The 13,346-nt window shown below is 30.8% G+C and overlaps 1 protein-coding gene across 1 annotated transcript in view; it reads left to right on the forward strand.

Moving 5' to 3' along the window:
- Positions 1 to 6,379, forward strand: part of LOC129971353 (serine/threonine-protein kinase BRSK2-like) — a 252,065-nt gene extending 245,686 nt beyond the window's left edge. The window contains exon 18 of the mRNA XM_056085035.1: positions 430 to 6,379. Within this exon, the coding sequence (XP_055941010.1) occupies positions 430 to 773 (344 nt within the window). The 3' untranslated portion in view covers positions 774 to 6,379. The remainder of the gene's footprint in view (positions 1 to 429) is intronic.
- Positions 6,380 to 13,346: the final 6,967 nt, after the last annotated feature.

Here is a 13,346-nt window from a genome sequence, read left to right on the forward strand (position 1 = left end):
TTTAATTAGGTCAATCAATATTTATCATATAGTTTTATAGATCTTTATAGACCTCTCACGGGGAGGTCTATAAAGATCTCACGGGGAGGTCAATGTCTGAGGTGCCCCCCTCAGACATATCCCAATGTCTGAGGGGGGCACCTCAGACATTGGGATAAGCTTTCAGTACGGTGTTTGGTTCTGTCCACCCTGGTAGGTTCATAAATAGTGTTAGGTCAGTTACCTTCTACCGATGAAGGGAGGTACTTGCTACGGGAGGGGTCGTACTGTGGGCTGTGATGATTCTTAAGACTCAACTTAATTCCCGTCTATGCTTCGCGGCATTCGGTCATTCAGAATTTTCCTCGTGCTTTCGGGTGCGTCGGAGTAGTTTTTCAGAAAATTTTGTTTCTATCCTTTTACTCACACATTTGTTTCTTTCTTTTGCAGGTCCTCTGCGGAGGTTTAAGCGCATCTGCGAGCATATCCAGGCTCAGATCCTAGGGCGTAGACCGAACACTTCCCCCCGGATTTCTCGTCGATCCACCAATGAGATGAGTGACAGCTCGTCCTGCGGCTCAGAGACACTCTCCCCTACCCTCAGGGTGTCCGACGACCTCTCGGTGGGGTCGCGTACTGGGCAATCAGCCGCCCTAGCCCGATGCAAGTCCGACCAGGACCAGTCGGATCTTTTCGACAACCCCCCTGCGCACCACAAGACTGTGTCCGTGGGCCAAGAGAAAGGGGTCACTAACGGACGGCGGTCCAATTTCGAGAACAAGACGAGGGTGTGACCATTTGTGTTTCTCTTTTCTTGACTTCCTTTTAACATTTGTGTCCATGACGACCGAAGACCACTTGAGTGGAGTTTGCTTTTATTAAACGATTTCTGTTGCGTTTCGCCGATATTACAAAACAGAAAGAGATTACGCAATAAGTGTCTTTATTTCCTTGGGCAGAAAATTATGAAATGAAATGTATGATTTGAATGAATATCCATCCAAAGAAGAAGGATAGTTGAGAATAGTTATTCAATTAAAAATATAGCAGCTTACTTGCTATGAATTAATTAATAATGGTAACTTCCGATGATTGGTTATTCATTTGTATTTGTAGAAAATGACAGCGCAGTTGAAAAATTGTGAAACAAGTTTGTTACATGAGGTTTTTTAAAGCTTTTGAGGGTTGTGATATTTTAAACCATCATTGATGAACGTACGAAGTCTTTGGCGAAGAATAATTTCAGTTTTAACACATAAATCTCGTTTTTTTTCCTGTGACATTAAACAATGAAAACGCAAAAGATGACCAACAGACATGTCCCTTTATTGCCATCATACTTTGTCAAAATAGACAAATGTCATTAAATCCCTTAATAAATCAATGATCAAATGAATATAACAAAAAATGAGACTATTCATTTCAAGGTAAGCAAGGAACTAGGAATGTCTTCTCAAATTATTATTATCTTAATATTATTATTTCTTTTCTGGCGATTTCTTTACAATATAAAAAAATTTAACGCTATTGTTTCTATTTAATTTATTTCATATTTGACTGAAAAAACTTTTTCCATGTGGAAGAAAGTTGTTTTCCCTAACATTTTATTGTTTTATTTTTTATTTTTTTTATTTTATAGAGACGAAAAATGTTGTTCATGTACACATTTTATGTCACAAAATTAGGACCAGAAGGGCATATAAAATTTAGACTTCATAATTTTTTGAAGTATATTTATTGATCGGGACAAAATAAAATAATATTCTTTACATCATTTAAATACTTTTGAAATTAAAACAAAAAAAATTTATGATGAATCAGAGAAATTTTTATAGAATAATTCTTTGAGACATTGCATAGATTATGAAAATTACTCTGTATTGCACATAAGACTTCAATGCCCAACAATAATCTTTTCTGTACTCTATTTTTTTTTTAAAAAAAAACATGTTTCATGCTTTATTTTAGCAAAAAAAATGTCTTTGTATTAATTGAATTTTAATTACTTCCACTTTAAGTTCAAGTTTTAAGGGAACTGATGAAAATTAGAGAGAGATATAGTACTATGAACACAACGGCATAAGGTTCCTGTAATAATATGAGTTGCATGACTATCTGAAACTGAAACGTAAAAATATTTTGCTGAAGTTGCTATGAAGTGATCAAGTTACATAGTATATTTAATTGAAATTTTAGAAAGCATTAATTTTGTCATCCCAGCTGATCGCCTATGGTGACTAGTTTAATTATTTAAAAAAAGCTTCGCTCTGACTCAATTAGTCGAAGTAGAAATTAAAAAAAATGACTCCTGTGATTGTTCTGGTGGTCATGGACACAACTTCTAAATGGACAGAATGCATTGTGAACCGATGTAACTGCGGCAAGCTACTGTGTTAATGATTTTTATTCATTGTGGTCAGACTACATACACATTTCTACAACTTCCAGAGAATCTCACATACATATTTCTGGGCTGCCCCCTCGGACCCCTAGCACTCCCCCTTCCCCCAAGCAAATGACTCTTTCTGTTCTTGTTCAATTATAGAGTCGAAGCGAAAATAAAAACAGATTCCGTCGTCTCAGCAGCCATCTTGTTTTGTTCCGAATGAGCTTCGAAAGATTGTGAATCCGTGGCTGTTGTTTGGTTGGTGAATTTCAAATCTCTCTACTTTTGCGATGCCAGATTTTGTGCTTAGTGAAAATATAATAGCTGGATATTTTCTCAGATCTTGAATTCTTGTATTTTTGGAAGTATTTTGATTAATGGAAAAAGTCATTTGCTCTCTTTCTGAACCAAATAACAATATCAATGGCTAGCACAACATGTAAGGTTCATATTTAATTTTATCTGTAGCTTTCTAACAGTATTATAGTTTATGCCCACCTCTGAGACAACAATAAATATCAAAAGTACAGCAACGGAATTTTGCTATCTAAATTTTGAAAGGGAATAATTCGTTCTTTTTAAAACATATAATTTTCTTTCACTATTTTAAGTCAACAAAAGTTAACCTTTTGCACTCGAATGTCTCCTCTCAGACGGTGCATCATTTTGACACTTTATTTTTTTAAAGTTTTAATTGTTGAAAATACCTGCAGAATGGTAAAAAGATGTAAATTAATTTTTCTGGGAACCTAAACTTGAAATCATTTTATGTATTCATTTTTGAGTGTATCAACAAATCCATATATTAAGTGAATAATTATGCATCTAATTACTTTTCCGTGTACATAGGGTTAAATTACTCAATAATGAAATGTTTATACTAACGGTCTTTCATGATATGTAAACTGGAGAAACAGTTTAAAATTACCAAAAGAATGAATAAATTAATCACTAAATATAAACCTGAATCTATAGGCACTGATCAGAGGAAATGTTTTAATGGAATTTGTATAAAAATGGGGTTTTCTTTATCAAATATTTTCAAGGAATTGTTTCTTCAGATTCATAAGTGATGATTTTCATGAAATACATTTCGCATTGTGTAGTAATATATTAATAGATTCTGGTATTTGAAATTTTTTTTAAAGATTCTAAAGCAAAAAATGAAAATTATTTTTAAAAATATTCAACTTTTAAGCGACTTGTCTATAACAGCATACCCAAAAACAGTATATGCCGTTGAAATCTCACTTTAAGAAATCGATTTGCTGTCTATAAATTTAAGATAATTTATTTTCAAAATTAAATTCTAATAATGAAAAATAATCATAAGAATAGTAATAATGAAAAAATTAAATTTATAATCTAAAAGTAATAAAATTGTAAACATTATTAAACATTTTTACAATTGATATAAGAAATATATTTATCATTCTTATTTATCTTATCAAGCATTTGTTAAAATCTTTCATAATAAATTTTCTAAGCGGCTTCGGTTTTCATTAACCTGAATTAATGCAATGTTAAATTATAAATGTAGTTTGTTCTTTGTTAAAAAAATATATTATCTAGCCTAAAACAATGACTAAACTTTTCTTATTTAAAAATTAATCCTATAATATCAATTTACTTTCTGAAATATATTCTAGTCAAAGATATTTTATGGTAAATCTCTCCTATTCTAGTCATAAACACATTTATTTATTAAGCGAAAAAATTTCGCTGTCAATGTTTTTCTTTAAATAGGAAGTACAGTCTTCTTTGATTAACCTATTAAAGAGATACCACTGAGATTTATATAACTAATAATATTTCATCTGCTGGCTTCAAATATTAAAAGACACACTTTTCTCAAGTTGGGTATTAAATAATCATTAACTGAAATTATTGCTGTTGTCTTGTAATCACTGAAAGTGAATTGATGAAAAATAATGAATAAAACTGCCAGACGAAGTATAGTGATAATCACAAGAAATCTTATGATCCAGCTTGTTTGATGATTTGTTGACATATCAATATTTCGATCGGAAAGTGTTGAATCGAGGAATTCGTTTGATATCAACTAATTTGGTTATTTATTTAAATGGGAGTAAATCACACTCACTTAATTAATACACCACCAAATGAAACATATTACGTTTCACTTTATTCAACTGAAAAATCATTAAAATAAACAACATGTATTGCTTTAATTATACAGACTGTCGATATAACTACTGGCATATTTTTGATATAATTTCGCTTTCCTTAATTTTTACTGCTCATTTTTAGCATCAACAATCAATCATCCATTGCCATCCACTGTACACAATATATGACATAAAATCTGTCACAATTTCATTGATTAATACTCTTACAACAATGCATGTATTAGTCATTTTATAAATGAAATGACTAAACTATTTGCTAATTCATATTATATGTTATGAAATATTAGCATGGTGATATTACTATAGGTGAAAGATTAAGGTGGTTTCTGATTAAAAAATTTATATTAAATCAGTTTTCTATAAATTCTAACCTGCAATTGGCCAAAAATCTATTGATTATTGAGCAATAATTATCATGAAAAGTTTTATGATACAAAAATTCCAAATAATACTTTTTGCACATATTTTCAAACCATCTTTCGGAAATGTTTTGCTTCTTTTTTAAAGTTTTTACTTCAATAGATGAAGGTTGGTTTATTAGCTCCCAAATTAAATTAATACTTACAATATTAAAAGATTAAAAAATGTTTTTATTTATCTTTTCACCATTCAAAATATCTGCATCATATGCTTTATAATTATTGACCAGATATTTCAATGTGTATAAGTTTTAGAATTTTTATTTTTACTAAACAGTATTGTATTTTGAGCATTTGCACAGTCATTTAGCATCCTTTTAATTTGATGGATATGACAACATTACATAGTAGCTAAGCAGTATCTGCCATTCTAATTTTTTAAAAAAAGGAATAATTTAATTATAAAGGGGAAATGTATCATATTATTTCTACAAGAGGGGAAAAAGCTTTTATATAATAAAGGATATTTTTAATTGTCATTCATGGCATATACATCAATTAATATATTAAAACCCTTTTTGTTTAAAGTTAATTCAGAATCGGGGTTGAAAATCTAAAAATACACTAATTCCTTATGTGATTATTACACTATAAAGTATCTACCCTTCTATTTTAATAAAAAAAATTAGTAACCTTTTTATTACAACGTGCAATACATCATATTATTCCTAAAAGAAAAACAGGGGGGGGGGAGCTTTTACAAAATAATAGAAAATATTGCATTAATATTTTCATTTCCATTTTTAGCGCATTTATTAATTAATGTTTTAAAAGTTTTCTTTTAAATTTAATTCCTTCCAATGCTCGGAAATCCTTAAAATAAAATATCCTTGTGTTGTTTTATGATCTTATCACAATGCTTCAAATTAATTACCATTGCAGTCATGCTTTTTACTAATGATTTCATATGTATATAACAAAGTTATAAGAGGAAAGAAAATTATAAGTGGAAAAGATCTGATGAGAATCGGTTTAAAATTGAGTTTCTGTATCAAATATAAGACATTATCTCAAAAATCATAGTATTTTCCACTATATTATTAAGTACGGTTAAAATAATGAAAAAATTATGACTATTTTTTTGGGAATCCAGACCACCTTAATCTGCCTGTTTCGTAAATGAGAAACGAAATGCATGCATGCGTGTGCCATTTATTCATCCCCACAAACGCTTCTGTTCAGAATCATTCCGAGATTCACATAAGAGAGCTCGCACCGAATGCTGGGGCGTCCGATGCAGCCCGCGTGTTCTTCTTGTATATGGTACATAATGTATTATATTTATTTATGGATATTTGTCATTTCAATGTTATTTTGTGGTTCGACTGGAAGAGGGGGGGGGTCTCGTCCCCTTCTGACCATTCGCGACAGAATACTTATACCAGGACATGTTCACTGTTGATAGATTAAAATGATGAAAAAATACATGTTTCACCTAACCTCTAGTGTGTCTCTTTTGTCTCCTTTTATTTCACTCACACTACATTTTCATATGAAAAGAAATACTTTTGCAAAACTATCTATTTTTACTATTCCATATTCTATTAATTTTTTTATAAAAAGTCTTTCTGTACTGAGTATATGCTGCAAAATGTCTTTGTTTACCTATTTTACAACGCTTACTTTTTACCGGCGAAATTTTATTGTTTATTTAAAGAGATTTTCACCGATGCAATGCAATTGATGCATCGGTACGATTGATGAATCTATTCTATATTCATAAATATTAAAAAACTATTGCGACATGAATATGCCTTTCAAACAATTCAGAAAGATTTTTTCGAAAAATAAAGCAAAATAAATTAAAACTTTTATTAACTTGAACAATATTTTTATCCAATGAATTTTTTTTTCACTGTCAAAGAGAGAGAGAGAGCTGCGTATATCTACCGAGCTCGGGATTAGAATCCAAACATTGAGTATCCAAAGACACATCCTCCATTCCGTTTGCAACCTCGTTTATTAATTTTTCAAAATTTACATATTAAATTAATTTTTATATAAAAAAAGAGCAGAAAGCACTACAAAAACAACATATAAAATCTACGAACGAAGCTTCAAAGTGAACACATAGCAAAACCAAACAAATAAAGATTTTAAAAAAAGGAATAGTAAATAATAATATTCACAATGAACTTAATGATCTACAATCAATATGTTTGATAAAAAAAAAAGAAAGATAGTTCAGCAATATATCAAGATTTTTATTATCTTAAAAAGAAATGTACAAATGAGAGTGAAAAATATATTACGAATGTGTTAAGATGTTATCAGTGTCTCAAGATTTGATGTTAGCAAAAATTCTTGTATCCATTTCAATACTGGCTCAAAATTTATTCTAATTTAAAATACTAACCTCAATCATTTATATCAGTGGACGATCATGAAGAAAGATGTTTAGTTCTTCGCCTGTTGTTATAGCTGGTTTAACGAAAAAAGTTTTTGAAGTTAGAATAGCGATTCATTATCTAAATGACCAGTATAAGCTTGAACGAATTAGCCAATGGAACCATTCGCTTTATTAACATTCTTTTTAATATTAATAGCTAAATTGAATGTTGTATGATGACTAAAAAACATAAACAGATGATAAATTAACTGTAAACTTCTTGATAAATATACCTTATGACGAGTAAAGAGAAAATTTAAAATATCTGGTTCATTCATATTTTGATGAAGATTAACAGAGAGGCTCATTCGTTTTCAAATATTCGATTTTTTATACAATACAAATGCTTTTAAGCGTAGGAGTGGAATCTACCAGTTCATTCTCTTTATATAACTATCAGTTCATTAAGATATTTATTAATATATCTGAAGATGATCAGGAAGTTTCAGATTTCTTGATAAAAATGGTACTTTTAGCTTACGTATGCATATATAAATATCTTTAGATTCGTGATGACTAATATATGGCTCAGCTTTCCATTTCTGAATAGTTTATATATATATATATATATATACACACACACACACACACACATATATATATATATATATTGTTACAAAATTTTTCTTCTACAACAAATATCGCTAATCAATTGTAATAGCGCAGCACATTTAATTGCAATAGTTCAGCAGCTTTCTTGCTGTCTAATCCTCCAAGACCTCTACGTGTCGGCGGCTCCGACTCTCTCACACACAACTTCCGCCGATACACACACTCCTTCTGACGATATACACGACAACTCGGACAATCCACACAACAACAACTTCGTAGCTTCTGAGCGCCCGTCTTTTATAGTTCCGGGAGGCGGGGCTAGAATCTTCTGACCAATCAGGGCGTACCTGGCTGCATCTCGGTTGTTAGTGGAGGGATCTTGAAAGTTCTCGAACTTTCCGGTACTATCCATTTAGTCACCTCACTCGCCAAATTTATCGCCAAGCCGCCAAATGCTCGCCAAGTCTGTCGCCAAGCTCTAAGTTCATTGATCTCAGCACGTACAGGACCGATCGTACAACGGTCTTTCTTACGATGACTCTATTCGTGCCGGGTAGCAATATTATAGGTTCGTAACAATATATATATATATATATATATATATATATATATATATATATATATATATATATATATATATATATATATATATATATATATATATATATATATATATATATATAAGAAGAATCAAATTACTCTTCTCAGACTTAACCACCAACAAAGTCAGAAGTTGTGTTTAGTTGCATTACTTTTTAAAAAGTCATTACTACGTATATTAACCCCTTGCCTGCCGTGTGCCGTGGGCATATATATACGTCTGCCTAAGTCAATGTGTTAACTGCTCTAGGCATATATATACGTCTCGCAACTATATACGTATATATACGTGGCACTGGGGACCGAATCTCGCAAGTTATCCTCCGCAGGTAAGGGGTTATATAATTACATCAAATGATCTCTATGACGAATAGATACATTATAGTATTCAAATTAAATACATATCAAATTAGATTAAAACACTGGTTTCTTTTGTCTATTATGAAAATTTAAAAGGACTTCATCATAAGGAAACGTAAGTAGCTTTAAAGAAAAACCGGGCCGAAATTTTCTTTATAAAATTTATTATAATAATATATTCATTTGATTTGTTGGATCCTTCCAAGAAAAATTCCGTCCAACTTCACAGTATACGAAACATGATATTGTACCTTCTGTTAACTAATATAGGATATTTGTTCCTGAAAAAAAAACAAAAAAAAACAATTAAATATAATTAGTAATAACTATTATTTATTGTTAAATAATATTTAATTGATTTAACAGCAGATGAAATAACTACTTGTTCAAATAGTTATGTAATATTGATAACTGCTACTTTATAAGCCTTTCTCTGAAATCTAAAAAATACGGATCTTTGACCATATACGGGGGAACGAAGCAAAATCGGTAAGGGAAATACAATTAATATAATTTATTTATCAAACGATATTCAAATGATTCAAATATGATTTCTTTTTAGCTCTCACACCATACTCCATTTTCATTAATTCTACTGAAACTTAGACTTTTAGTAGATACACCTCATATATAAAAATTTTTACTGAACTAAAATTTCTATTTTTTTTTTTTTTTTTGCTATTTTTTTAATGACGAAGCATGTATGTACAAATTTGATCTCAGTATCTCCAAATCTACACCAAAGAACTAAATTATTGAGTATCATTTACAATTCTGCAATGAACAGAAAAAACCTGATTCTGATAAAACTAAAGAATCTTCGGTAAATCATGTAATGTAGTTAAGCTTCTCCTTCTTGTTCTGTATATGTTTTGGATAAACTAATATTGATTTTTGTTATGTTTTTCTTCATTCTAAAATTCACTCTGGTATTCTCCGATAGTCACAGAAAAAAAATTATCTGAAAATAATATATATCCACTCGATAAAATACAAGCTCAATCCAGCTAGCGTTTAAAACCTTTATTAAGAGCTGGCTCTTTATTTCATATATATTATTTTAAGTATACATATGTATGTAAAAAGCCAATTCATCATATGTTTTCAACCCTTGACTTTCTAATTAGATGACATCTTATTTGCAACATTTATTATTATTTTAGTTCTTATAATAATATAAGGGTATTTCGGATATTGAAGCGTTTTTAAATATTTTTTGCATTTTAAATGACTTAACATTTAAATTTAAAGGCAGATTTCAAATTAAAAATTCAATAATTCGACGCGCAAGTCAGACTCGTCATTGTATGCGAAGGATTTAAATATGTTAATCTACTGACTTTGACACTGTTTTCATAATCTGAATGATAAATCACGATTCTTCACGACTGGTAGAAGATCACGTGTTTGCACGTTTCCTTAATGGAATTAATAAGTATTCGCATTGTATTTTGCAATGCCAAATGAAATAAGAACTGTCCCAATGGAGGCATGTCTCTTGGCACAATTAGCAATTGATAAATCTAATATATAAAATTCTCGTGTCACAGTTTTCGTTGCCATACTCCTCCGAAACGGCTTGACCGATTTTGATGAAATTTTTTGTGCTTATCCGGTATCTATGAGAATCGGCCAACATCTATTTTTCATCCCCCTAAATGTTAGGGGTAGTCAATTATTAATTAAAAACTAACTTTCCCGCCAAAAAAATCTTCCATTTTCCCACCGCCAACTTTTCCGCCAAAAAAATCTTCAATTTTCCCCAACGCCAAATGATTTAGGCTTTAGTTCTTTTTTTCTCCCAACAGTAATGAGGCTAGGGTTAAGATTTTTCGGCGGATTATTTCAAACGATTCTGTTTATTTTCTTAATGTTTTATGCATTTAAAATTAAACATTGTTAATTAATCCATGTTTCAGATTCATTCTGAAGTACTTTTGAATTAAAATAGCACAGAATAAAGGAAATTAAAAATGTCTAATCTTCATAGCGTTACCCCAACTGGCGTAGAAAAATTCACGCATTTGCGTTACGTAAAAGGCGAAGAAAATTCACGCATGCGCACTGTGTTCTGATCGTTGGCATGGCAACCATTATCAACGGACGATTTAAATTACTTTTAGGTTAGTTGTATGCTTTTGTAAGTAAATTGTATTTATGTTATATATTTTTTGTATATGCTTATAGTTTTAAGTACATCGTTTTTTAAGTAGTTTTTTTTAACCTGTTTACAATGATTTAAATTATTTTTAGGTTAGTTGCATGCTTTTGTAATTAAATTGTATTTATGTTAGTTATATATATATTTTTTATATATGCTTATAGTTTTAAGTACGTCGTTTTTTAAGTAGTTTTTTTAACCTGTTTTCAATGATTTAAATTATTTTTAGGTTAGTTGCATGCTTTTGTAATTAAATTGTATTTATGTTAGTTATATATATATTTTTATATATGCTTATAGTTTTAAGTACATCGTTTTTTAAGTAGTTTTTTTAAACCTGTTTTCGACAGATTATTTTAAACGATTCATTTTATTTTCTGAGTGTTTGATGCATTTAAAATGAAACATTGTTAATGAATCGATCCATTCATGATGAATCTGAGAAAATTTTGTTGACAAATGCTTGAGATATTACATAAATTAAGAAAGATATTCTTTAGTGCCCATAAAGTTTAAACGCTCAGTGACTCTATTATCAGTAATCATATTATTAAAAAAAATGCTTTGTTTCAGTAAAAAATATTGTTATATTAATTGCAGATTAATCCTTTACACTTTAATTTAAAGCATAAATTCTACGAAGGGTAACAGAAAATTAGAGAGATACATATCACGTTATGACTGAAGGCCTTTATAATATTATGAGTGAATTATATGACTATCAAAATTTGAAGTTTTAAAATATTTTGCTGAAGAATAAAATATTTTGCTGAAGAAGTTGGAATTGCATAAAATATTTAATTATTAAAATTTTAACGAACACTAAGATTGGCGAACCGGCTGGTCGCCAAAGGCGGCTAGTTATACTATAATATATAAATACATATACTTCAATTAATAAAGCCTCAGTGAAATAGCTGGATCTAATGATAACTAGTTTGAAAAATGTATTAACTGTTAAAAAAAAAAAGAAAGAAAAATCTGATTTGTGCTAACATTTGAAATTCACTTAAATAAGCCACTTGGACAATAACAACCAGCCTGGCAGCAGTAAAGTTTCTGAGGTTGAATAGATGCTTGCTAATTATTGACATTCCTGGTTATTGACACACGAAAGGGAGTTTTCTTCTTAAGTATGAATCAAGTTAGTCAGATTACAATGGAACAGAACAGTCTGCTTCCAGCTGCAAATTCCAACAGCAACATTCCTATTCTGCTGCTCATTGGGTTTACTTCAAAAGCAGGAAGGGTCTCCCCAAAAGTTTCTCGCATAGTCTCTAATAAACGATCCTGTCGATACTGCTTTGTTCAGTGAGGGCGAGGTGGTCGGTTGTACACAAGAACAAGAAGTCTCTAATAAACGTGAATTGTTGTTTTAGACGCGTTTTCCCCAACCGATTGAAAATAAAATTTGACATGAAACTATACAGTAATCACATACCAAATTTGATATATTTAAGTTATTCCGTTTTATTGCGTTTACCTGTTTCTGAAAGTACAGAACAACAAAAGGCCAACCCATTGTTAGATTTGGCTCAAAATTTAATAGGTATTTACACTATGGATACTTAATCTGTGCACCGTGTGGGCCATGGTGGCCTGGTGGTAAGGTCTCGGCTTGTGAGCCGTATGGTTTTAGGTTTGAGATCCCATTCCACCGAAGAACCGCCGTGTAAGGGAGTCTGTTGCACGATAAATCCATCAGGGTCAAACGTCCTCCCGTTGGTGCGATGTGGTTTAAAGAGGGGGAGGGGGTGCCAGCTCATCGTCCTCGTCATCTGACAGCGGTTCAAAATGACGAGGTCCGTCCCAAAATAGTCCAAGTGTTGCTTTGAATGGGACGTCAATATAACTAAATTAAACTAAACTAAACTGTGCACCGAATTTACTCATCTAATTCTCTTCACTTTGTAGTTATCGTGTTAACTTTCACTTATATTCGAACAGCAGGATAGACAGATTTCCTCTGAACGAAGTTTGCTCGAACATTGATAGAAATTTACAAATTTGGTATAAAGACCATATACCAAATTTCATTTTTCTAGCCCAAAGCGTTTTTGAGTTATCTTTGCCATAGATGGATAGACAGACATAATACCAAAACTGCGTTTTTCGAATTCAGAGAGGTTCGAAAGGAGGTTTCGGAGATTTGTCAAAATCTCAAGTTCGAATTTTTCGACAATTACAATACTTTCTCCATACTTTCTACACGAAAAACTGAAAAAATCGACCAAAAGTAAAAGCTCTATGCTCCATAAATCTCCAAAAGAAATTCGGGAGAAAAATGAAAATTCAGCATTTTCATTGAATAAAATAAACTTTGTTAAATAGAACTGAAATTTCAAAACGA

The sequence above is a fragment of the Argiope bruennichi genome, chromosome 6 (assembly GCF_947563725.1).
Source record: "Argiope bruennichi chromosome 6, qqArgBrue1.1, whole genome shotgun sequence".
In the NCBI taxonomy this organism is placed as follows: Eukaryota; Metazoa; Arthropoda; class Arachnida; order Araneae; family Araneidae; genus Argiope; species Argiope bruennichi.